Consider the following 26,935-nt stretch of genomic DNA (forward strand, 5'->3'; position numbering starts at 1 on the left):
CAAAAAAATCATGTTGACCAGCGTGTATACCCCTCCATTTCCGTTGATAGAATTGAAGAAACATGGCAGCGCGCTCACACTAAAGACATCTCTAAAAGTTTCATTGGCGCTTGCAAGGCAGGAGAAAATTCACTGAAGTATAGGCACCAGACAAGGTACGCCAGATTCAACTCTTCGCTTTAGACTGCTTTCCGGTGACCACGTATAAACGTAAATAGATTGTGACCAGCACCATGCTTGTTTATGTCAGAGCACATGTCCACTTGATGGATATCTGGTATTGTAATTTTACACTGTTCGTGTCCCCTGAAATACGCCTGTGACTAGAGGGAGTAGGTTAACAAAGCATTTTAGCCAACCTTAACCGAAGTCTCAACCTGCCACCTTAAATTTTAACCTGCTGCGTAAATTCTCCTTACCTGCTTACAAAAAAGTCGTACTCTAGTCATAACCCTGAAAACCAGCGACCTGGGGCATTCACGAACGTGTGATTTCCCCAAATATACATAAAAAAACATCTTAATTTAATCCTTTTTAAAACTCAGGATTATAAATTAACAGGGAAAATGCCTGACAAACTACTTTTTCTTGACAGCATGTGTTCAGCTATTTCACACAAATACACAAGGACAAGAGGACTTGGCTGCTTTCACTGTAGATTGTTATTCATATCAGATACATTCAGGTCATAAAACAAGAATATTAACTCATCGTGGTCATCTTTGCACCATAGCACACAACTGACCAGTTCTACATTGTACAATACACCCATCTTCCTAGCACTGGATCAGTAACTTATATACCGGTACCCCCCCCCCCCCCCACCTTTACCCTACCAGAAAAATGTACATCACAAATTGGACCCCTTCAAGTTCACTGACTCAACAGGGAGCAGAAATGGCCTGACAGACTCAGGCATCATGGAAGCAAAGTTCTGGTCTGCTCAGTACGCATGTCCTCTCGTCCAGTTATACTGGAGGACTAGCTAGGAGATTCTTCGATCAAATGCCTTCACAGCAGGGCTCTCCTTAAAGCTGAGACTGGGAATGGGTTTGAGGGACAAGAAGAGCAGTGGGTTGAGAAACAGAGTTGGGCGTGGACTCACTGTGTGGGTAGATAGGGTGCCAAGGGGATGGTCATGGAGGAAGGGGGAATATCATGAATGAAGGGAATGGAAAGAGTTGGGTGCAAACCTGGTCCTTTCCAAAAATCTACATAAACCAAGTGAGTAAAAAGAACAAAAAACAAATTCATCCAAAATTCAATATATATCATGATAAAAATAAACAGTGAGCAATAACATGAAAGGGAAAATAACATGATTTTTCTGGGACTATATCAGACAAAATGGGCTTGGTCAATCCTCTGAGCTGGAGGAAGAGTCTGAGTCCTTCTGAGCCATGATGACGTTGTCCAAAAGGGCCTCCCTGTCAGAACTCTCGTATCCCCCTTGTGACAAGCTGTCGCCGCCTTCCATCTTAACATCAAAAGCTTGAGTCAGGAAAGGGGAATTCTCCAAGTCTTCGTCCTCCATCATGTAGGCCCCATCTGAGACCAGGGTCTCTTCACCTCCGCCCAGGACTGGGTCCTCCAGCGGGGCAGGCTGAGGAGCATGGTGGTGGTGGTGGTGGCGGCGGCGGACTCTCTTGGGGATGACAGAGCGTGCAGAGAGGAGCCGGTGGAAGAGGCTGTCTGGCAGAAAGCCCTGGAAGGACAAAATGGAGTGAACCAGGATCAGTTTTTGGAAATATTTTACAATGTGAAGCAGAACTGATTCACTGAACTTAATGACGTGTGCTAGGGCTGGGCGATATGACGATATATATCGTGTGACGATAGATGTTTTTCTATCGTTTAATATTATGCTCTATCGTTTATTTCGTTGCGTCGCAAATCACACTCTTTACGGCAATATTTTTTTGTCAATTGGACAACACTGTTCATGTGTGGAAGGAAATTCGCAACACAAACTTGGAGGAGAGTGAACGTGACAGAGAGCACGGAGACACAGAGCTCGTACCTAAAAGAGGGGCTACTTCGGTTGTATGGACGTGGTTTGGGTATGAAGTCTGACACGGACCAGAAAACCGTCCTCTGCAAAATATGTGGCAGGCCGGTCCCAACAACAGGCTCAAACCACTAACATCTTTTACCACCTACGCAAGAATCATGTGAAACAGTACAAAGAGAGTCTACGGATGAGACTCCAAAAAGTAGTCGAGTGCTCAAAACAAACCCCCAACTCAAACGTTGCAAGAGGGTTTTGCCTGCGGCACACCATATGGCAAAGAATCACAAAGATAACAGCTGCCGTTACAAAGACATAGCCCCAATATACACGGTCAAGAAACGGGGGTTTCGTGAGTTGGTGGTAACACTCGACCCAAGGTACCAAATGCAAATTGATAAGACACGTATTAATGCCAAAATAACATGCAAAACAGGCAAACCCACAAAAATATAAATATATATATAGTTGAACTATAGTTGAAATGTTTTCTATTTACCTTTAGATTTTATACATTAATATTTTGTTACATGCTTAATTGAACATTTGCACAAAGGTTCTAAATAAAAGGAGAAATAATCAAATATGAGTAGGGGCCTTTTCTTTGTTGAGTATAATTCAAAATGTAATAAGAAATAGGCCTTTACATGTGGTCATTTTATATAAACTATTTATTAATTGAATTTACAGAAAATGTGCTATATCGTGATATGTATCGTTATCAGGATTTGAAATGACCTATATCAGGATAGGAGATTTTGGCCATATTGCCCAGGCCTAACGTGTGCTGTAAATAAGTTAAGGGTACTCACAGAGCTCTGGACCATCTCAGCCCATTCTGGTGCCACTGCACAGTCAGGGTTCTCCTCCAGAAACTCCCTCAGATCCTGCAGCATAGGTCCATACGCAGCCCCAACCTGAATAAAAAGGAAAGAAAATCTACCCTTAAGCAATCAACATCCACAAATGAATAAATATTTGACCGAGGATCCCAATGCACCCATGTAATTCATCCTTTGCCATTTCTCACCTTCTTTCCTGTCCTCATATCAATGACCTTAACCGTCTCACTGCCCGACAGTGCTGCGGTCTTCTCAGTCCTCTTCTTCCTCCTCCTCTTCTTCCGGTTCACAAGGAGCTGAGACACAGGAAGACACACAGGAGACAGTCACTGAAAATCTCAAATGATACTGTATTTCTCACAAAGTGCTGTACTTCTGGCCAGAGCCTCAATTGAGACATAGGCGCAAAGAGACATGGACATAATCTTCCAGGTAAATCTACCTCCAACATGTCTCCCTCCACCTCATAGTCTGGGTTCTCTTTCAGCCAGTTGGGCAGGTCTCTGCGGCGAGGGGCTCGCTCCCCACTCAGCACTGTGCCCGTCATGGCATCGACCACCGGGACCGCTCCGTCTGGATCTGACAACTAGGTGGAAGATTATGAATGAGGCATGATAAATGCAAACAGTACATGAATGTTTGAGTACGTAGATTTCAGAGTTTGTTTAGTCAGTTTTTGCGAGTTTGTTTCTTTGTCTGCACATCTGTGTATTATGAGCAGTCTTAAACTCTGACTATGAGAATGTGCACTAGTATTGTATATATGTGTACTTCTTGGTCCCTACGCTTCCTGCGTCCGCTCCCCTCTCCCCCTGACCCATTGGACATCAAGGTATGCTTAGAGAAGGTCAGCTTCAGCCCCTCCTCCTAAGAGAGTAGGACAGTAAAAAAAGGGGGGATGGAGAAAGACAGACAATTTAGTCATTCCATCTGTACCTCAGTTAAAGAAGCTTTATCCCAATGTACTTCAATGGCTTAAAAAGTTGAATCAGGTGTTATTACTAGGCTAGAACAAAATACTGACTACTCTGTGGGTCCCCAGCACCAGAATTGATTAAACTTTTCTGTGTTCCTCTCATCTCACCTTCAGGAGTTTGACGGTGAACTCAGATTCCTGTCCGTCTCCTCCTTCTCCACCGGGCGTATTGTTGCCTTTCCGCATGAGCCGTGCAAAGCTGAGCTCATCACCTGCCCCTAGGTCGTCAGAGCCTGGGTTGAGCTGGGCGTCAGAGGCATAGCGCCGCCCTGTTGGCCACTGCCCAGACAGCACCAGGGTACAGAGGCTGTCCAGCCGGTTTATCAACACACGGTCCTGAGGGAGAAACCAGCCAATCACTCCACCAACACAACAATCCCTTCTACTGTACAGTTCATATTCAACTTCCTGTTAATACTGTATTTGAAGTACTAATGTGCAAGCAACCAGAACATCATCCACATATCTGGATCCATCCATACTCTATAGTTGCAGACTGTAAATGTCCCCCACCTACATACCTTGGGCCAATCAACCCTGAAGGGGTCGGTAATGGACTCTGGTGGCGCGCCATCTTGAGATGGAGTCATTGAGAGCAAGCTGTTCTCACCATCTTCCTCCATCTTCAAAGCAGCTGAAAACAGAATAAAAAAAAAAACATCAATGTTTGTTCAACCCCATCAATGTGTTGTCTTATCTCAATCCTCACACTTCGATATCACTCAGTCCCCACTCACCTCTTTCCCTCTCTGTGTCACTGTCACCACTGTCGTCAGAGCTGCCTGATCGCTGGGAGGAGGTAGACGAGCCAGAATCAGAGTCCGAATCGGAATCGGAAACCCCTCCTACACTTCTTTCTCCTTTACTTCCTCCACTTCTCGGCTCTCTCCCCCTGCTCTTCTTCCATATCATGCCAGGCCGGGCTCGGCCCTTCCCATCGGGACGGGAGAGGGGTGTGATCTGGGTATCTGAGTGGCCGAGAGCCTCAGAGCCTCCAAGGATGCGGGACTCCTTGTCCAGACCCTCCTCGTCTTTGACGACTGAGCCCTCCTCTGCCTGTGGTTGGAGGAGGGGAGTGGCGGGGGCGGGCTGGTTATGCTGGTTCTCGAGGTAGTCGTGGCGGGCCTGGCTGAATGAGAACTGCGGGTCGAGGAAGACCGAGAGCTCAGTGCGGCTGACGCCGTGGAGGGTGGAACCCAGCATGAGCTCCCGGTCATGGGCTGGAGTGCTCCACCAGGCAGGCAGCTCGGAGCTGGGCGGGGCCAGCAGGAGGAGCTCCTCCAGGGAAGGGTGAGGCAGGACGTGCTCACGGAGACGGCGCAGCAGGCTGATGCGGTACAGGGTGCGAGAGGCCCGCTCCTCAGTGATTGGGGCCAGAGACTGGCCCAGCTCTGAAGGGTCTGGGGACGGAGAGAGGGGTTAGGGACCTGTCTCTCTTCAGATCTACCAAAATATTAAACACCATGCTTTATTAATATACACTGAACAAAAATATATAAAAACTCAACATGCAAAAATTTCATACAAGGAAAGTTCATACAAGGAAATTAGTGAATTGAAATCAATTCATTAGGCCCTAATCTATGGATTTCACATGACTAGGAATACAGATATGCATCTGTTGGGTCACAGAAAAAAAAAGAAAAAGAAGTGCATGGATCAGAAAACCAGTCAGTATCTAGTATGACCACCATTTGCTTCATGCAGCGCAACATCTCCTTCACACAGAGTTGATCAGGCTGTGGAATGTTGTCCCACTTAGGGATGTGGCGGTCATGACATTTTGTCAGCCGGTAATTGTCAAGCAAATAACTGCCGGTTTCACGGTAATTGACCGTTAATTAACAAACACATTTAGCATCTCCTGGCTTCCACACTTAGCCTACAAACCACTGATGCAGACCTTTGGAACATCTACATTTTAAAAAGTCGAATATAGATAGATCGAGTATAGATCCATGTAATATAGTCTAGGCCTTCACAATAAATCCATTATTTTAGACAGGTCTAAAGAAACATGATATGAAAAAAATGTAGTCTATTTCAGAAGAACAGAATACTCAGTTGTTCTAATGTTATGCTCCGATCTGGCTATGCCATATGGCTGTAGACTACACTCGTTCATTTAGCAGACAAGATTTGCATAGAATTCCGTGGCATTATTTTATAATATGAAGAATACAATTGAACATAGCATAATAAAATGATATTTTCTCTAAACGATTTGAAGGAGTGCGCATATGCAGCTATTCCGCGTTGAACGATTAACAAAGAAACAGGTCCTCCTATTAGCTTAATTTAGAGTTATTTATGCAACTTTAGTTGTGATACAAACGTTGGGCTATATGTTTAGATTTCTATTACATTCGAAGGCTGCATGAAGCAACTAACGATGATTTGAAAAAAGTCGTATGAAAAGGCATGAGCTCTGCTTTGGTTTTTCCTCAGCACACTTCAGTCTTTAATTCACAATTTGACAAGCAATTGATAATGCCTTGAATTTCCCGGTGGCATCAACCTTTGTGTGGATGTAATGCCCCTTAAAAAAAATCCATGCCTATACCAATCATACCAATGATGTCGCTCTTGCTGCTGGTGATTCTCTGATCCACCTCTACGCAGACAACACCTTTCTGTATACATCCAGCCTTTCTTTGAACACTGTGCTAAAAAGCTCCACACGAGCTTCAATGCCATACAACACTCCTTCCGAGGCCTCCAACTGCTTTTAAATGCAATAAACACTAAATGCATGCTCTTCAACCGATTGCTGCCTGCACCCTCCTGCCCATCTAGCGTCACTACTCTGGACGGTTCTGACTTAGAATATGTGGACAACTACAAATACCTAGGTGTCTGGTAGATTGTAAACTCTCCTTCCAGACTCACATTAAGCATCCCCAATCCAAAATTAAATCTAGAAATCGGCTTCCTATTTCGATGCCAACATACCCTCGTAAAACTGACTAGCCTACCGATCCTCGACTTCGGCGATGTCATTTACAAAATAACCTCCAACACTCTACTCAGCAAATTGGATGTAGTCTATCACAGTGCCATCCGTTTTGTCACCAAAGCCCCATATACTACCCACCACTGCGACCTGTATGCTCTCGTTGGCTGGCCCTCACTACATATTCGTCGCCAAACCCACTGGCTCCAGGTCATCTAAGTCTATGAGCCACGCCTTATCTCAGATCACTGGTCACCATAGCAACACCCACCAGTTGCACACGCGCCAGTAGGTATTTTTCACTGGTCAAAGCCAACATTTCCTTTGGCAGCCTTTCCTTCCAGTTCTCTGCTGCCATTGACTGGAACGAATTGCAAAAATCGCCGAAGCTGGAGGCTTCGATCTCCTTCTCTAACTTTAAGCATCAGCTGTCAGAGCAGCTTACCGATCACTGTACCTGTACACAGCCAATCTGTAAATAGCACACCCAACTACCTCATCCCCATTTTGTTACTTATCCTCTTGCTCTTTTGCACCCCAGTATCTCTATTCTCTACTTGCACATCATTATCATCTGCACATCTGTCATGCCAGTGTTAATGCTAAATTGTAATTATTTTGCCTCCATGGCCTATTTATTGCCTTACCTCCCTACTCTTCTACATTTGCACACACACTGTACAGTCATGGCCAAAAGTTTTGAGAATTAAATTTTATATTTGTGTCAAAGTCTGCTGCCTCAGTTTGTATGATGGGAATTTGCATTTACTCCAGAATGTTATGAAGAGTGATCAGATGAATTGCTACTAATTGCAAAGTCCCTCTTTGTCATGCAAATGAACTGAATCCCCCAAAAACATTTCCACTGCATTTCTGCCTTGCCACAAAAGGATCAGCTGACATCATGTCAGTGATTCTCTCGTTAGCACAGGTGTGAGTGTTGACGAGGACAAGGCTGGAGATCACTCTGTCATGTTGATTGAGTTTGAATAACAGACTGGAAGCTTCAAAAGGAGGGTGGTGCTTGGAATCATTGTTCTTCCTCTGTCAACCATGGTTACCTGCAAGGAAACACATCATTGCTTTTCACAAAAAGGGCTTCACAGGCAAGGATATTGCTGCCAGTAAGATTGCACCTAAATCAACCATTTATCGGATCATCAAGAACTTCAAGGAGAGCGGTTCAAATGTTGTGAAGGCGGCTTCAGGGCGCCCAAGAAAGTCCAGCAAGCGCCAGGACCATCTCCTAAAGTTGATTCAGCTGCAGGATCGGGGCACCACCAGCACAGAGCTTGCTCAGGAATGGCAGCAGGCAGGTGTGAGTGCATCTGCACGCACAGTGAGGTGAAGAATTTTGGAGGATGGCCTGGTGTCAAGAAGGGCAGCAAAGAAGCCACTTCTCTCCAGGAAAAACATCAGGGACAGACTGATATTCTGCAAAAGGTACAGGGATTGGACTGCTGAGGACTGGGGTAAAGTCATTTTCTCTGATAAATCCCCTTTCCGAATGTTTGGGGCATCCGGAAAAAAGCTTGTCCGGAGAAGACAAGGTGAGCGCTACTATCAGTCCTGTGGGTCCATGGCCAGGAAACTCCCCAGACCTCAATCCCATTGAGAATTTGTGGTCAATCCTCAAGAGGCGGGTGGACAAACAAAACCCACAAATTCTGACAAACTCCAAGCATTGATTATGCAAGAATGGGCTGCCATCTGTCAGGATGTGTAATTGACAGCATGCCAGGGCAGATTGCAGAGGTCTTGAAAAAGAAGGGTCAACACTGCAAATATTGACTCTTTGCATCAACTTCATGTAATTGTCAATAAAAGCCTTTGACACTTATGAAATGCTTGTAATCATTCTTCAGTATTCCATAGTAACATCTGACAAAAATATCTAAAGGACACTGAAGCAGCAAACTTTGTGGAAATTAATATTGGTGTCATTCTCAACTTTTGGCCTGTACATAGATTTCTCTATTGTGTTATTGACTGTACGTTTGTTTGTGTAACTGTGTTGTTGTTTTGTCACAATGCTTTGTTTTATCTTGTCCAGGTCGCAGTTGTAAATGAGAACTTGTTCTCAACTGGCCTACCTGGTTAAATAAATGGTCAAATAAAATAAATAAATAAATAGTACAATAGTTGACCTACTCTATCCTGTGCGAGAAATATATATTCCAAACAGTCAGACAGTTATGGAATGCGATAGATCCCAAATTAATACAACCATTAGCATCAAAAAAACTTTTATACTCTATTAGGCTGACGCAACAGATCAGAACGTTTAGTTGAACATTTTTGATAAACTATTAGGCTATTTCTTCACATAAGCTCAGCAATGCGCACACGGCAGTAGGCTATAAGCGCGAAAATTCCAAAATGCAATCAATTAGTTGAAAAACACTATTCTCAAAAGTGACTGGAAATGCGATTATGCATGTAATGCTTTTATTATAAAAAAGGTGCCTTTTTATGGTGAAAATTCTCCCCCAAAGTTGAAACTCACACGCTGCGTATGTATGACAGTTAAGGTCTACACTCATTTTAAAGCGGTTTAAGTGTGCTTAAATTTTAAGAAGTTATTTGGACACTTCAGTTATAAAACAAACCTTAAAAACACATAGGCATTTGGGCTAGGCTACATGAGGTTTGCGACTACAATTTGAAAAAGTTTTTAAAAATGGCATGCGCTGTTTCTTGCCTTACTGCACACAAGCTGGTCATCATTCACAAGTAATAGGCTAATGTTATTACCCATCAGACTATTCTTGATTTAATCTGGTCTTTACATGTACTAAATCATATAAGTGTGAAATTTGTTTTGATTTAGAATGGATCATTATCATGCACCCGTCTCGAAACAGGGGCAGGGGAAAACGTTTATATAAAATGTCATCTATGCACTTAAATTGCGAATGGAGGACGCTTTTCCCATGGTAAATTTATATGCCAGCCAGGTAGGCTATACTCATATTGTAAAGAGAAGCAATGTGCTTAATATTAGAAAAGTTGAAAAATAAATATAGTAGACCTAGCCTCTAAAAAGGTGATGGGATCCTTTTAATAGAGTACATCACTGTTTTCTTAAGCAATTGCATAGCCTATAGAAAATGTTACGCAACATTAGCTCTCATTAAGTTTTTGATTAGATTTTTGATTACATTTGCATTGATGTCAGAGTGATTAGAGAGACAATAGAGTGCGGAGTACCAGGCAGTTAGCAAGTTTGGTAGGCTACTAATGACCATCAGCAGCATCATAGCTTGGAGAAGCCCAATTACCCTAACTAAACAGTCACGTGAAATTTGACTGCCGTCGTGGCGTTATTACAGTCACCTTAACAGCCCTAGTCCCACTCCTCTTCAATGGCCGTGCGGAATTGCTGGATATTGGCGGAAACTGGAACAGGCTGTCATACACGTCAATCCAGAGCATTCCAAACATGCTCAATCAAATAAAATGTTATTAGTCACATGCCGAATACAATAACGAATACAACCTTACAGTGAAATGCTTACTTACAAGCCCCTAACTGACAGTGCAGTTAAAAAATATATATGGATAAGAAAAATAGATAAACGTAACAAGTAATTAAAGAGCAGCATTAAAAAAATAACAACGGGTGACATGTCTGGTGAGTATTCAGGCCATGGAAGAACTGGAAAATGTTCAGCTTCCAGGAATTGTGTACAGACCCTTGCGACATGGGGCCGTGCATTTTCATGCTGAAACATGAGGTGGAGGCGGATGAATGACAAGACAAGGTGTCTCCGGACCTCGTCACGGTATCTCTGCATTAAATTGCCATCAATAAAAAGTGTTTGTTGTCAGTAGCTTATGCCTGCCTGCCTGCCCATACCATAACCCCGACGTTGACGTCAGCATACCATTTGCCCACACGACGCCATACACGCTGTCTGCCATCTGCCCGCGACAGTTGAAACCGGGATTCATCTGTGAAGAGCACACTTCTCCAGCGTGACAGTGGCCATAGAAGGTGAGCATTTGCCCACTGAATTCGGTTACGACAGCGAACTGCAGTCAGGTTAAGACCCTGGCACGCAGATGAGCTTCCCTGAGACAGTTTGACAGTTTGTGCAGAAATTCTTCGGTTGTGCAAACCCAGTTTCATCAGTTGTCCAGGTGGCTGCCAATTGCACGCTCCCTCAAAACTTGAGACATCTGTGGCATTGTGTTTGACAAATCTGCACATTTTAGAGTGGCCTTATATTGTCCCCAGCACAAGGTGTGTAATGATCACTCTGTTTAATCAGCTTCTTGACATGCCACACCTGTCAGGTGGATGGATTATCTTGGCAAAAGAAAAATGCTCACTAACAGGAATGTAAACACATTTGTGCACAACATTTCAGAGAAAGAAGCTTTTTGTGTGTATTGGAAAATTTCTGGGATCTTCTATTTCAGCTCATGAAACCAACACTTTACATGTTACGTTTATATTTTTGTTCGGTGTATTTGACTGATTTAAAAGGTAGACTCAACGATATGACATTGACGCAGAAAGTAAACAGCACAGTGGCTGAATTTCCACAATAACTAAGAGCGTTGAAGCGCAAGGCTCAACTTCTCTGCTATTTGGGTCCCGTGGCTAGCATGCTGTACAGAATGAAGTGAACCCGTGCACATGCGCAGATACTGTTATTGACTGTGTGAGAGCGAAGTCTTGCATCTCGCACATCTCAATATATGCGGTGCGGCTCGTGGCAACGTCATTTTGCTGAGTCTACCTTTATGTGACTACACACTTTATCAACACCTTGACTGTAATAACATTTGATGTAGTTCTGACCTCCGCGGGCGGGCCGCAGGTTGCACACCCTCCGGCACATAGCCATGAAGCAGCGGAAGTAACGGCTCAGACTCTCGTCAGTCTTCTTTTCTAGACGGGCAAATGTCCGGAAGCGAGCCCATTCCAGCTCAGCCTCTTCCCCCTCTGGGGCATCTGCCTCTTTCTTTATCCGCTCCACACCGAACGTGGACACCACACGGTAGAAGTCACACTCCTCTCTACGGGTCCACCTAGCAAGGAGACAAAAGACTGATGGTTAAAGTAGTAAAACACAAAAAACTCACTCCCAATCTTATACCAGAATGTACGGTTAGGGATAGTTCGAAATTCACATGACCCTCCCTTTGTACTGTAAAGAAATAAATAATCTCACCCTCCTTGACTTAACATTGACACTATATTTATAATTATATTAAATATATGCCACACATTTTCCACCAACAGGTTGTGCCAATGCACCCCACACAACCAATAAGTGACATCACTGCATACCGATTATAGACTGTTTGCATTTTCAACACCTCAATCAAATGGAGTATGTCAATCTCGACAAACAGAAAATACATCCCTCCCACTCAGTATCGGCTTGACACTCTTCGATGTCTCTTTCCATTCATCGAATGGCCGTTGCGCAGTTTGCATGTTGGAATTATATTAGAGTGGATGAATGTGCGCACTTAGCCTACAAGAGACTTTTGAAGTAGCCTAATCAGATTATAACATTGTGACTGGTTGTGTTTATACCACATACAAAAATATACTACATTTTAAAAGTTAAATGAAATATTTGGGTTATACTGAAGCGTTAGGGTCGATCAATATCTGCTTGGATCGGAAAGGAGGCAAAACGCACGTGATAATACTTATCATAATACTAAACACCCTTTGTAGAAGACCTGCCAACCTCGGCAGGGTAGCCTAGTGGTTAGAGCGTTGGACTAGTAATCGAAAGGTTGCAAGTTCGAATCTCCGAGCTGACAAGGTACAAATCTGTCGTTCTGCCCCTGAACATGGCAGTTAAACCCACTGTTCCTAGGCCGTCATTGAAAATAAGAATTATCTTAACTGACCTGCCTAGTTACATAAAGGAAAAAAATGTTTTAAATAAAAAAGTAGTAAACGGCAGGACAAGGAAGTGAACCCAGGTCACTGGCGTAAAAGCCAAACACCCTGCATCGTGCCAATATAGTTAACCCACTTCGTAGGAACTGTATCATGGCTCATATAGCGAGGATTGTGACGGTTGATAGCACCGTTGAAAGCATGTCCCAGCCAAGTTGTAGTCACAGTACATTTGTGTTAGTCTATCAGTGTTTCTGTACTGCACATGACAGAGTATGCAAAACAAATGTGCACCCGATTGATATAAATCCTCATGATATGCTACTGCTACTTTGCAGTCAACATTTAAATGGGAAGGTTTTTGGGGAAAATCATTGAAAATGACTATAAGCACACATTGCTGATTTTATAGAGCAAATAAGCTATAGCCATCTTATCGATAGAAATGTTTACTTCAGATTGCAGATTTGGACAAACAATCCACCTACCACTATTGTCACATTGGATAGAGGGCAGAATAGAGTTGACTGTATAGTAAGCATGCTGAGAACTGTAGTACATAAAGGAAGTATTGATAGGGGAGGAGCATGCAAGCAGGTAACATTCGGCTATGAAACCTTCCGCTATTCTGGACCCCCAACCCAGTAAATTTCGAACTGTCCCTTACACCATACAGACACATTAAACAAACATATCAACAACTGTACCTCAGTTTCAGGACACATATGCTTGCAGAGTTAATAGTTGAGGGTAATAGTTGGTACCTCTGTTGGCGTTCCTGGCGTGCAATCTCCTTCAGTTTACTGGCCTGCTCACACCTCCTGCGCCTGCGGTCGCCCTTCTCTGCTGCCTCCACCTTCAGCTGCTCTCTCCTGTAGCTGCGCTGGTATGCCGTGATCAGACGCCGGAGCCGCGCGGTAAGTGATGAGCTGGTCGGCCACTCACAGGCTCCGGACTGGCCAGAGGGCGGCCCCTTGGTTTTAACAGGCCCTGCCTTGTCCTCGACACAGATATCATCATCCATGTTCAAGGAGTCGGCCTGGGGGAGAGGGATTATCATTAATGTCCACAATATTCTGCAACAAAAATCAATCAATGAGAATAATAAGCACTGATTCACACCTCCTCGTATAGGTCTTTGGTGTGCCTTAACGCAGGCTTGAACTCCGGGTCTTCAGAATACTTGTCATCGTCTCCTCTGGGGGAATTTTTTTTTCAAGTTAATGGTGGTGAGGCCAGCTATAAATAATTCTGTAATATATAGTTAGCGGGTTGTTTGGTGAGGTGCTAATAAGATTAGCCAGTGTAGCTCACCCGTCTCCCAGCTCTGCGTCTGCAGAGTGCTGCTCAGCATCAATGGCCTGGTCGTCAGGGCGACCAGCTCTCTCCAGGAAACAGAGACAGTCGTCGGCACGCATAGTGGTGTACATCTCATACCCTGGAGCAACACACTGGAGTTACTACAAAACACACTCACTAAACACCACGTTCCTACTGACAAACAAGATATTCTTGACAAGTAAACAAACTCCTAAATACTTTTTCACATTCACCATGTTTGAAAACTCCGACGAGGAGAGAGCGGTCTGCCTCTGTATCCCACCAACCTGATGGCACCTCAAGCTGCTCCATCTCAGGCATCCAGATGTCAATATCCCTACGAGGACACAGACAGATGGATTCAGTATACACCTGTGTGAGTGTGTGCGTGTGTGTGTAGACGTAGGTGTGTGCGCATGTGTATAGCAGATAACAAGGATTTTTAATAGGTTGAGACCTGGCATCAGCTCCTCTCAGCACAGAATCAGCATGTTCTCCAATGACTTCCTGTCTCAGGTAGTAGAGCATACGTACTCTCAGCAACACCCTGACGACGAGGAAAGGGTTAATGCTCTGACACTGAGTACAAACACTTCAGGACTCTCTAGAGGTTGAGGGTGAATACACACTGACTTGTTGCACTGGTGCTTGAGATGTTTGCGGTAGCTGTCGTCCAGAAGCAGGGAGTCGGGGTTGTACTTGCGGATCCACTCCACCTTCTGAACATCAAAGGAGCTCTGAGCCTTCACCCTCTTCCCCTTCCTGCCCCGAGGAACAGGGATGGACAAACCTTGACAGAGAAACACATTGAAACATATACGCAGGACCCTGGAAGGCAACGCTAAAGTGAGAGAAAATACATTAACAAAGTTATCCAAAACGGCAAGAAATATTTAGACAATGGGTTCAGTCGGTACCAGAGTGGTTGAGGAGTGTGTGGGGTTCAGTCGGTACCAGAGTGGTTGAGGAGTGTGTGGGGTGCAGTCGGTACCAGAGTGGTTGAGGAGTGTGTGGGGTTCAGTCGGTACCAGAGTGGTTGAGGAGTGTGTGGGGTTCAGTCGGTACCAGAGTGGTTGAGGAGTGTGTGGGGTTCAGTCGGTACCAGAGTGGTTGAGGAGTGTGTGGGGTTCAGTCGGTACCAGAGTGGTTGAGGAGTGTGTGGGGTTCCCGGCCGTTCTCCGGCGGGGTGATGAGCTCCCAGATGAAGCTCTTAATGTTCTCGTCTCCACGGTAATGCAGCAGGCAGAAGACCAGGATGACCCTGCAGATGGTCTCCACATCTCGCTCCCCGAGGCGCCGCTTACAGCGTGCATGAGACAGGATGTCCCTCCACCGCCCCCACCTGGACAAACACAGGTCGCAGAGTGAGAAAGGAGGCTCAACACAATAGCGTGGAGCTTACTTTATTAGAAACTCCGTTAACAACTTTACTATCATATGTATTATAACTACACCTGTCTAGAAAATAAAAACAACTCCAGGCCCTAGCCAAATACACCTACCCGTAAACAAGCAGATGTTTCTCCACACGGAAGCAGTCGGTGCGGCCGTAGCCGTTTCCGGTGTGGCGCTCGGAGCGCCTAGCGGACCGGGACTGCCGGGAATTGGCGGGCGGGTACTCATCGTCGCTATCGGGGTCAGATATCTCCCCACCCTCGCCCCTCAGGGTGGCAAACTGACGGGTCTGCTTCCTCACCCTGGGCGTGTCAATCACCAGGGTGTTCTACAGGGAGGGTGTGAGAAAACATAAGGAAAATGAGCTTTTCTCACAAAAAACAAGCACAGAGTAAACACACACACGCCTGAGACATCAGCTTTACCTTCCTATTCATGGAATCAAAGTCTATGTCTGCCCTCTTGGCCCACTTCTGCCAGAACTCGGGGTCATCCAGGGCAATGTCGGTCCTGTTCTCGGTAGCCACGAAGCTGGCCTTGGAGAAGGTGGAGCCCTTGCCCTCGCTCTCGATGGTGATGGTGGTGGCTCTCCTCTGGAGGATCTGGTCAATGTCCTCCTCACAGAACTTGGAGCCCTCGTCCTCCTCGTCCATAATGGCAGCGTACGCACCCTTCCTCAGGAGGTCCTCAATCTCCTTCTTGGAGAACTGCTGGATTTGCTACGAAACGGGTGGAACAGGACGGACATTAACCAGTTAGTATCTAAACAAACAGCAGACTAAAAAAAACTCCATATTAAGTAAACAACAGCTTGGACCTCCTTACTCCATTGACGTTGCTCTCCTTATTACCGCTCATGCTCTGCAGTACAGCCCGGTCCAGACCTAGTTTGAGGCTGGCCTTGTCCAGCATCTCCCTCTCATAAGAGTTCCTGGTGATCAGACGGTAGACCTTCACCGCCTTCGACTGGCCGATACGGTGACACCGCGCCTGAGCCTGTTGGGAGAAGGCAGGATTAGTACATCAATAGGATGCCATTTGTACAGTGTGGTAAGGGTACTAGGACGAAACATTGGAAGGAACCAGACACAAAAGCAGGAGATCAGACATTACCTGCAGGTCGTTTTGAGGGTTCCAGTCGGAGTCAAAGATGACGCAGGTGTCAGCAGCAGTCAGGTTGATGCCCAGACCTCCAGCCCGGGTACACAACAGGAAGACAAAACGGTCCGAGTCTGGTTTGCTGAAGCGGTCGATGGCTGCCTGACGCAGGTTCCCTCTCACTCTGCCATCAATACGCTCGTACAGGTATCTGGGCAGAACGTTGATAAAGACAACTTCTTACTCATCTAGATTACTCTTCACATCCAGTCTGTCTACTTTTAAATCACCCACATCCTAGTCTACTACCACAGACTGATAATGTAGTAAAACAAAACTTACTAACAAAATCTATTGTTTTTCAACATGCCCATACCCGCTGATGAGGCAGGCAGTCTATCTAGACCGTCATAAATCAAATTTTATTTGTCACATGCGCCGAATACAACCTTATCATGAAATGCTTACTTAACAGTCTGACTTCTGTAACTGGAGTCTTAGACAATTTTTTGGGCCTTCCTCTGACACACCTAGTATATAGGTCCTGGATGGCAGGAAGTTTGGCCCCAGTGATGTGTTGGGCTGTACACATACCCCTTGTTGATGAGGCAGTCTATCTATACCCCCATACCTCTTGTTGATGAGGTAGTCCTCCAGGATGTCCAGGCAGCGCACCATCTGGGAGAAGATGAGCACCTTGTGTCCCCCGGCCTTCAGGCGAGGCAGCAGTTTGTCCAGCAGAACCAGCTTGCCTGCGGATCTCACCAGCGCCTGCAGGTGAAAGTCTGGGGCCACGGGGTCGTAAACATCCCTCAGCTCAGCCACAATCTTCTCCTCTGCCCCTGGACAGAACAGACAGAAGGGGGGCTACTATCCCATTGCATCCTGGGAAAGGTATGAAGACATTGGCGTATACAGATGAACAGTTGGAGTGATGTTAGGTCAACAGATGCTGTGGTAAGCATCAAGTGATTGCAGGCTAGCTGCATTAAGAGGAGACGCTGTTGGGGGTATTGTTTTTGGAGGAGGAAGGGTATTGTTTTTGGAGGAGGAAGGGTATTGTTTTTGGAGGAGGAAGGGTATTGAAGTGTTGTTGTGGTGTAAGGTACCGGTAATAAGGTAGGGGTGGTTGCAGCACTTGCGTAGCTCCATCATGGTGTTGAGCAGATTGGGAACGTTGCTGTTGCTGGTGGCTCCCATGCTGAGGAAACTGAAGTTCCTCTCTAGGATGGCCCGGTAGTATTTCTTCTGCACATCTGTCAGCTCCACCTGTGTAAATAAGGTTGTATTAGCTTGATGGTTATGGTCCATTAAGAAAAACATAATTCTGCTACTCATATACAAGGTCACCTTGGTTATATGGTGCAATATTATTAATTTTGAGTGTCAAATCTTACCTCAATGATGGTCTCCTGTTTTGGCGCCAAGTTCTTCTCTACGTCCTCTTTGAGTCTGCGCAGCATCATAGGCTTCAGAATGGCCTGGAGCTTCTGGACCTGCTCCTCTGTTTTGAGGTCTCCAAAGTCACGAAGGAATTCAGACTCTGATGAAAACTGAGCTGGCTCCAGGAAGTGCAGCAGACTGAAGAGTTCCTCCACTGTGTTCTGGAGGGGGGTACCAGTTAGAAGCACCTTATGCTCCTAAGAACCAGGGAGGACAGAGGAGTGGAATAGAGAGTGGAGGAGGAAGACAAGGAGATGAACAGAGAGAAAAAGAGGTAGAGAGGGTGTTATTATGCCTCTTTGTAAACATAAGACCAAAACGTTGTCACATCACAAGTAATACATTTGTCACCCTGTCCCTTAGACTATCTATCCCCTGATTACTCACCAAGTCCAGCATCTTGAGGCTGTCCAGCAGCTTGCAGTTGCGGTTCTTGAGGCGGTGAGCCTCGTCAATGATCACACAGCGCCAGGAGATCTCCCTTAGCTCAGGGCAGTCGGACAGAATCATCTCAAACGTGGTGATCAGGGCATCAAACTTATACGCCCCTGGGATCAGATGATCCTGTAATCCAACACTCTAGTTAGAGGAACTAGATGTCGATGTTCAGATAATTTGATTCTTGGTACACGAGAGAATCATTGTCTTCCGACAGTTCCTACTGCACAACAACACTAGCACTGCAACCACTGTAATCCATTCTTCTGTTCTAAGGTTACACAAACAGAATGCGACACACACACCTTGTCATCCTTGCAGTACATCTCGTACTGCTGGATCATCTGCCTGCTGGCCAGGCTGCCGTGGTAGACGATGGCGTTCATGTCAGTCCAGGTGGCAAACTCCCTCTCCCAGTTGGTGATGGTAGAGAGAGGAGCGATGACCAGGAAGGGGCCCTGGACCCCGGCACCAAACACCTCGGACAGCAGAGAGATGGACTGGATGGTCTTCCCTAGACCCATCTCATCTGCCAGGATACAGTTCTGCCTGTAGGGCGAGAGGATGTGTTAATATGGATAGAACGGGATATGAAATGATTTCAATAAAAGAAACATTAGTACCTGTTGTACCAGTTGAAGAGCAGCCAGTTGACTCCTTCTAGCTGGTATTCTCGGAGTACGTTCCCACTCTTGTACTCTCTGAATTCCTCCAGCTTCTTCCATGCAGCGGCTTGGGGCCGGGGCTAATGAGGAGTGAATGGTTTAGACTGTGGAATGATGACATATTGGACTAAAGCAGTGGCAACACTCACATGGAATGTGGTGAACACACAACCAGTGAATACCCACACGCACCGTTCTCTTGAGTTGAGGTTGGCGGTCTTGGATCTTCCTGAACTCCTCCACCTTGCCCTCGTCCACATCCTCTCTTAGCTCCCAGGTAGCATCTTCATAGGGCAGAGAGCACCACTTCACCAGGTAATACACCACCGGCTGGGAGATACAATACACACTTAGAGACAAATAATCCTAACTCAGAATTTTCACAATGAGATCAATTCATGGTTTTAATTCATGGTTTACAAGAACAGATTAAGACTTGTCCTTTAGAGATCAGATTCAGTCATTGACTTCTCTCACCTCTCCATTGTCCACACTGTTGGACTCATCCAGGATCCGGTCCACCTCCACATAATCTGGGTTGAAGGGCTCCTCTTCCTAAGGACAGGAACACAGAGAGGATAAGACGCACAAAAAACACAGCGACTATGATCCCTAAAGTTACACCTCTATACACATACCCATCTACTTCACAACCGGAGGGTTACCAAAATGTTTCTGTGAAAGACGCCATATTATTCCTTTACCTCCTGTAAGAGGAGTCTCATCTGTGCATGTTTGGCCTTGAATCTCTTGAGCTTCTGATGGATCCTCTTGTCTCTCTCCAGCTGCTCCAGAGTGGCCCACTCACAGTGCATGTAGGAGCTGAGAGAGAGAACGGGGGGATCAGGGGTCAGCCATGGATATAAAGGAAGACACTCCCCATGCACTGTTGATCTTGGATGCTCCACAAACAATTTCATGAATCTCACACCGACATTTTAGTCAATAGACACCCTCAGGAAAGAGTGAGACTTACTAGTTCTTATATTTGACAAAAAATTCCTCAGCATTGATGTAATGTCCTGGAGACACCTTTAAAATATGAAGAGAGGAACAAACATGATACATAATGATTTGTAACTTCTTAAATTAGCAAAATCCCCAAATACTAACAATTAACAGAAAAAAAGCACAGTAAGCACACTCACCTCCTTTTTAGTTAACCTCACGGACAAAACTTTGTCAACAATTGCTGCATCTTCCTCGTTGGGGTTTTCCTGTGATACATATACATGTGTTATACAGCTGTCATGTGCAGGTGATCAACAGAACAGCTCAAACCTGATCAAAATATCCCACTCACCACAAAGAACTGCATGCTGGAAAGGCTGTCCCCGTCCAACTGCAGCTCCTGTTTGAGCTGCTCTCCCATCAGCTGCCCCGTTCCTCCTCCGGTAATGGACGCCACCGCCGCCGTCGTGGTGGTTACGTCCACGTCCTCCTCCGGTTCGTCCTCGTCGTCAGTGATTTTGATGTCCAGATCCTCAGTGTATTTCTTCCTCTTCACCTGACGGTTAGAACGCCTCTTCTGGTGGAAGAGGGAGATGACATGAACAAAAGTCAGACATCGGTCAGGAAGTCTTGACAAACATCCAGTGCAGTACTGTACGTATTATATGGGGGAGGGGGGGGGAGTGTTGTGTATAAGTGTATGTCAGTAGGAGGGATGTGACTCACCGCAAGCATGTCCTCATCCAGGGCCTTAGAGGGAGAGGCGGGGCTCAACTCCCCATCAGAGTGGTCTGAGGAGGCATTCCTCTTCCTCTTCTTACCCCCCACTAGAGTGATTGTACTGGAGCGAGAGACAGGGGAGGATGAGAACGAGAATTAGTTGGAGAAATACATACAACACCCCCCAAAAAAGACAATGAGAACATCGCAACTTACTTGATCTTTGCCTTGCTTTTGCTCTTGCTGCAGCCGGTTCCAGCCGCCCCTCCAAGTGTCCCACCAGCAGCCCCACCTGCTGCCTTGGCTTTGCCTTTCTTTTCTGCACCAGCCCCGCCCTTCCCTGCTGCCGCCACTGGGCTCTTCTTCTTACTCCCTCCTCCCTTCTTCTTGGCTCCAGGTGTGCCAGTGGTTGTTGCAGCGGCCCCTTGGTCAGCAGCCTTTTGTCCGGCAGGCAGTTCATCCTGGTTGAGGACTCGTGGAATGTTCCTCTCTCCCCGGGCCTTGGCCCTGGCAATGGCCTCAGCCACAATACGGTTGGCCTTCTCCTGTTTGCACAGGGTCTCCAAACGACGTACAGGCTCCTGGGCCTTGGCTAGCCGTATCCCTGGTGACGACATAGTGGTGGTGGAAGGGGCGGAGCCGGCAGCTGAGGTGTTGATGACCTTCACTACGGAGACAGCTCTGCCTGCCGTCGAGGTGGCATTTGTCTGTGGAGATATATATAGATAGATAGATACACACACGGGTTAAGTTGTTAAGAGGCAAAATAACCTACACGTGTAAGGTTTGACAAGTGAGATTTGCAACTCGATACATCTATCATGTAAACGTGTGTGTATACACAGTACCAGTCAAATTTGGATACACCTACTCACTCAAGGATTTTTCTTTATTTGTACCATTTTCTACATTGTAGAATAACATTGAATACATCAAAACCATGAAATAACACATGGAATCATGTAGTAACTAAAAAAGTGTTAAACAAATCAAAATATATTTTATATTTGAGATTCTTCAAAGTAGCCACCCTTTGCCTTGATGACAGCTTTGCACATGCTTGGCACTCTATGATGAAACTGGCTCTCACGAGGACTGCAACAGGAAAGGAAGACCCAGAGTTACCTCTGCTGAAGAGGATACGTTCATTAGAGTTACCAGTCTCAGAAATTGAAGCCCAAATAAATGCTTCACAGAGTTCAAGTAACAGACATCTCAACATCAACTGTTCAGAGGAGACTGTGTGAATCAGGCCTTCATGGTCGAATTGCTGAAGAAACCACTACTAAAGGACACCAATAAGAAGAGACATGCTTGGGCCAAGAAACACAAGCAATGGACATTAAACAGGTGGAAATCTGCCCTTTGGTCTGATGAGTCCAAATTTGAGATTTTTTGCTTCCAACCGCTGTGTCTTTGTGAAACGCAGAGTAGGTGAACGGATGATCTCTGCATGTGTAGTTCTCACCGAGAAGCAGGTGGTGTGATGGTGCTTTGCTGGTGACACTGTCTGTGATTTATTTAGAATTCAAGCCACACTTAACCAGCATGGCTACCACAGCATTCTGCAGCGATACTCCATCCCATCTGGTTTGCGCTTAGAGGGACTATCATTTGCTTTTCAACAGGACAATGACCCAACACACACCTCCAGGCTGTGTAAAGGCTATTTGACCAAGAAGGAGAGTGATGGTGTGTGGCATCAGATGACCTGGCCTCCACAATCACCCAACCTCAACCCAATTGAGATGGTTTGGGATGAGTTGGACCACAGAGTGAAGGAAAAGCAACCAACAACTGCTCAGTATATGTTGGAACTCCTTCAAGACTGTTGGAAAAGCATTCCAAGTGAAGCTGGTTGAGAGAATGCCAAGAGTAAGCAAATCTGTCAAGGCAAAGGGTGGCTACTTTGAAGAAACTCAAATATATTTAGATTTGTTTAACACTTTTTTGGTTACTACATGATTCCATGTGTTATTTCATAGTTTTGATGTCTTCAATACTATTCTACAATGAAAATGGTAGAAAATAGTAAAAAATTAAGAAAAACCTTGGAATGAGCAGGTGTGTCCAAACTTTTGACTGGTATGTATGTATGTATATATATGCATGTGTATATGTTTGTGTGTACCTGTGGTTGCAGCAGCAGTTTGAGCGGCACGGCTAGTCTCTGTCCACCTTGGCCCTGGGAGATCTGAACAACCTGTGGGCTACTTCCTTGCCCTCCGGACACCAGCTGAAACTGCAGGACAGAGACCGTTCTAGTTACAGATCAAAGTCTTCATAGAACAGGTCAGTATTTCTGATTAGTTAACAGAGTGGAGAATTTCCTAACGACTAATTCAAGCCACTCCTCCTCCTCCTTACCTTGGGTCCCCCCTGTTGGTTGGGTTGCTGCTGCACTTGCAGCTGGATGGTGAGCACTTTAGGCTGTGCCCCCATCTGCCCTGCCCTTGCCTGGGTGAGAGCAGCTAGCTGACCCCCCTGGAGGACCAGCTTCCCTGGGAGATTACCCAACACCAGCCTCTGCTGCTGGCCCTGCTGCAGCTGACCCGACCCACCAACTGTCACAGCACCCCCCTGGACGGCACCCCCCTGAGGCTGCTGCAGCACCAGGGTGATCCTCTTGGCTTCACCCTGAGAGGAGAGAGAAATTATCAATTAGAAGATGCTAATTTAGTTAGAAATGTACAATCTTGAGACCTGAGGTGAAGAGCCCTGGTTAATGGAGGTTACTGACTACTGAAAACATTGTATTTGACAATCCTGATGGTTAGGCCAAGTTGAGCTCGGAGAGCAATCTTACCTGTTGTGGTACTGTAGTAAGGGTGACCCCTTGTGGTCGGACTGTAGTGGTGCCTGTAGCAGCAGCGGTGACCTGTGTCTGCATGGCAGACTGCAGCTGCACCTGTGTCTGGGGCTGTAGCTGGATTTGTGTTGCCTGTCCTTGGGTCTGCAGCTGCACTTGAGCCTGGGCAAGCTGGGCTTGCGGTATCTGCACCTGGACAGTCTGAGTCTGGCTTTGGGACTGGCCCTGAGGAATGGAGATCAACTGTACCTGCTTCAGGGGTCCGTTGGGCGACTGAACCAGCCTCTGTACCCCAGTTCCCACCTTTACCTGTCCCTGCCCAGGAGACGCTTGGTTCAGGACCGTTCCTCCAGACAGTATCTGCATGCCAGGCCTGAGTTGGGTTCCAGACAGTACCCTGGCAAAGGTGACCTTCCCCGCTTGGGAGCCTGTCCCAGCAACAGCCTGCAGCACCTGTGCTTGTCCCCCGGGTCCTTTCAGGATGACGATCTTGGCACCTCCCTGGCCTCCGGCCTGCTGGGTGATGGCAGCTAGCTGCTGAGGAGTAAGCTGCTGTGCGATCTGTGTAAGCTGCTGTGTGGTGAATTGTTGTGTGGTGATGTGTTGCGTGGTGCCAGTAGAGCTATTGACAGTCAGAGACGAGCCCAGCAGGACTGTGGCAGCCCCACTGGTGTTACTGGCTACAGAGAGTGTTGTCTGAGGTACTGTTGTAGCTATTGAAACAGTCTGAGGGAGGGCAACCGGGACTGGGGCCAGCTGCTGCACACGTACTGGGTCTGGGATGGTTGGAGCTGCCACTGGTATGCTGAGCGCTGGGGAGGAGAGGTCTGGGGTTGGTTCGGAGGGGGGGTCCACCTGCCCCAGAGCCAGTTTCAGAGCCTCCTCCACAGGGTCTGTGAAGGCATCGTCTGGCAGGGCATCCAGGTTAAACAGTGGCGTGTCATCAAAGAGGTCCATGATGGGGTCTGCCATTTTTCCCAGTCCACAGAAGATATAGAGAACAAAACAGCCTTGCTCTCAGTCAGAAAGATAGGGAAACCGTAGATCTGACTGGTATGTCCTAAAAAAAACTATTGGAAAAACAAAAAGATCATAAATATCCTTCTGTGATTAGATAACCAAAACACATTTCTATCAAAACGTCAATCGCTTACTAAAATGGATTCTGAGGTTTCAGTCCTGTGCAGGCAATTTACTTGGGCTTTGTCAGTGTATTCTCTAATGACAAATATTGGGGTGGTGGGGGAAAAAAATCTACGTTTAAGCTAGATACCAGAGAAAGAGGTTCAGGGAAGAGGATAATCGCACAATTTTTCCCACCTCTTCCTCACCCCTTTCCTCTTCCTTGTTTTCAGTGCCTACTTCTCTCTGTGTGCAATGATCCCCATCTGAGAGATCATTCGCTGATGTCTCTTTCCTAAAGAAGAGAAAGAGAGAATGGGTTAGCTTAACCAGGGAAAATCACTATTCCAATATACTTACTGAAAGTAGCAGGCAAAGTGTGCCATGACACTCGCTGCTCTTTGTGGGATGAAATTGTCTGAGTTGTCATGTGGTATCTAGTTAGCTAGTAACGTAAGCTAGTTCGTACGGTAGTTAGTAAGCTAACTAGCGCATCGGGGCCCTGTTGCTGACCTATTTTCATGATTTTGGTGAAAATAGTATAACATAAACACGTTGTTTCAATAATACGAAAACAATCGATGCATTCAGCTTCAAGTAGGGGTTCTGAAAAGCTATCTATATCGTCATTCCCGTATTGTTTACCGTTTCCCGGAATCATAAGTTGATCCATCGATGCTAGTTAGCTATAACAACAACAAACACTAACTAGTAGTTTCTGTTTTTCCTTCAATCAAACATGCCTTCATTGTGATCATAGACTATTTTAAGAACAGTGTTTGTATGGAAAGTAATAGTTTAAATGGCAAGTGGGCGAAAAACATCCGTCTAGGATAACATGGTTTCTTTCTGACCGTGTTGCTCTCCGCAAACCCGCTTCAGTACAGATATAACGTTAGCATTAAATTGCTATTTGAATTGGATGAGGCTGTTTTGGGATAAATCTATTTCAAATGGTATATAAAAACGGTACTATGTAATAGATCTGTCAATAGGTAGCAGCATCTCCATAATTTACTGCATAACGTTACCATCCACTATTTCAATCTCATCAACAAACCGGACCAAACCAAAGGCAACGTGCCACAATAACCAGTCTGTCTACGATCAGACACGGGTAAGGCCGCAATGCTATTTGGGTTGGACTACATCTGTTCATCAGAAAAAATATCCCCTAATAACCATACTATCCACTGCCCCGACTCTCAGTTATAATTTAGGGGTGCTAAATGTACCTTTCCATCGACACACATGGCTTTCTCCGTCTCACAACACTGTACGATTACAGGAAACGGCCAGCAAAGAGCAGGAACTAACGTTCTTGCCAGCGAAAACATTGAACGTGTGCCCATCGAATCCCATCCGCTTGACTATCATTGGTCTGAATTTACACAAACCGGCAGGATTCTAATATACCATTGGCTGAATAGGGCTGTCCATCATATAATGAACGGAATACTGGGCGGGAGACAGTAATAGACATAGTTAGGTTGAGAAAACAATAAATGCGGCCTAGTTGGGACAATTTGGCTCAGAGGTTCTACACGTTGGATTTTGCTGTCAAACATCCAAATAAACGAGTAACCACCAGTTTACTAAAAGTTTAACTTGAATAAGAAGTAAAGATATGTCCTATTACCTGCATAATGTATCTAATAATGGGGAATGTTTTGTTAACCATCCAGGCAATAATACAACTTGACCTCTTATATTTTCAGCCTCTACAAAAGGTGACCATGTTGATTCAATGTTATAACCCTTCACTCAAAATTTTAGCTGTGCCTAGACTGGAGATGCAATGCTTATTTTAAAATGTTCTTAATTATATTATTTCTGTACACTAAATCAAAACTGAAATGCACCTTGAGGCTTATGTTGTGATGGTCTCTAGAAGGTGCATCCATCAAATATATTATTATTAGCACTGGATTCACTAACAAAATCACTAGCAGCAGAGGAATATATGACACCTCACCTCAATTCTTTCAAATGCCCAGTTGTCCATTAACTGCCACCTGATGAGATGCCCTCATCTCACCTTTGCCCCATTATGCTCCAAGTATATGATTTTCTGTATGGTGCTCTCTATTTAAGTTGAAACTGGGTATTGTCTTGTGTTTTTATTTTCCTGGTACACACAAACTGAACTGGTACATTATAGTAAAAGTGGCCTGCTAAATGAAAGATAGGTTGCCAACAGTTACTGTATTTTTACAGCCCTAGTATCCAGTAACGTATTTTTTGTGTTCCTACATGGCTTTGGAGACCTCCAAACAGAGGAACAGGTTCACACTCCCAGTACACACACACTCAACATTGCCGC

General features: G+C 45.6%; 1 protein-coding gene across 2 annotated transcripts; it reads right to left on the reverse strand.

Annotated features, from left to right (window-relative positions):
• Positions 1–639: 639 nt before the first annotated feature.
• On the reverse strand, positions 640–25,960 carry LOC129813855 (chromodomain-helicase-DNA-binding protein 8-like). 2 transcript variants are annotated; one of them, XM_055866431.1, is made up of 39 exons: positions 25,848–25,960; positions 24,811–24,907; positions 23,488–24,560; positions 23,049–23,318; positions 22,813–22,923; positions 20,898–21,388; positions 20,688–20,802; positions 20,314–20,535; positions 20,159–20,227; positions 19,987–20,042; positions 19,715–19,832; positions 19,488–19,565; positions 19,203–19,340; positions 18,969–19,090; positions 18,651–18,894; positions 18,295–18,471; positions 17,862–18,104; positions 17,574–17,733; positions 17,096–17,306; positions 16,480–16,675; positions 16,192–16,362; positions 15,792–16,085; positions 15,474–15,694; positions 15,111–15,313; positions 14,605–14,761; positions 14,429–14,518; positions 14,205–14,308; positions 13,966–14,089; positions 13,774–13,849; positions 13,416–13,690; positions 11,590–11,819; positions 4,564–5,226; positions 4,348–4,460; positions 3,935–4,162; positions 3,622–3,717; positions 3,293–3,436; positions 3,039–3,146; positions 2,821–2,925; positions 640–1,705 (listed from the first exon to the last, which is right to left on the reverse strand). In XM_055866431.1, exons 3-39 carry the CDS (start codon positions 24,460–24,462, stop codon positions 1,358–1,360), a joined length of 7,746 nt encoding a protein of 2,581 aa, XP_055722406.1. In that variant the 5' UTR covers positions 24,463–24,560; positions 24,811–24,907; positions 25,848–25,960; the 3' UTR covers positions 640–1,357. The 2 variants fall into 2 exon arrangements, with proteins under 2 accessions (XP_055722406.1, XP_055722405.1); XM_055866430.1 differs by having other exon boundaries at positions 20,314–20,538.
• Positions 25,961–26,935: the final 975 nt, after the last annotated feature.

Source organism: Salvelinus fontinalis, chromosome 17, assembly GCF_029448725.1.
Source record: "Salvelinus fontinalis isolate EN_2023a chromosome 17, ASM2944872v1, whole genome shotgun sequence".
Taxonomy (NCBI): domain Eukaryota; kingdom Metazoa; phylum Chordata; class Actinopteri; order Salmoniformes; family Salmonidae; genus Salvelinus; species Salvelinus fontinalis.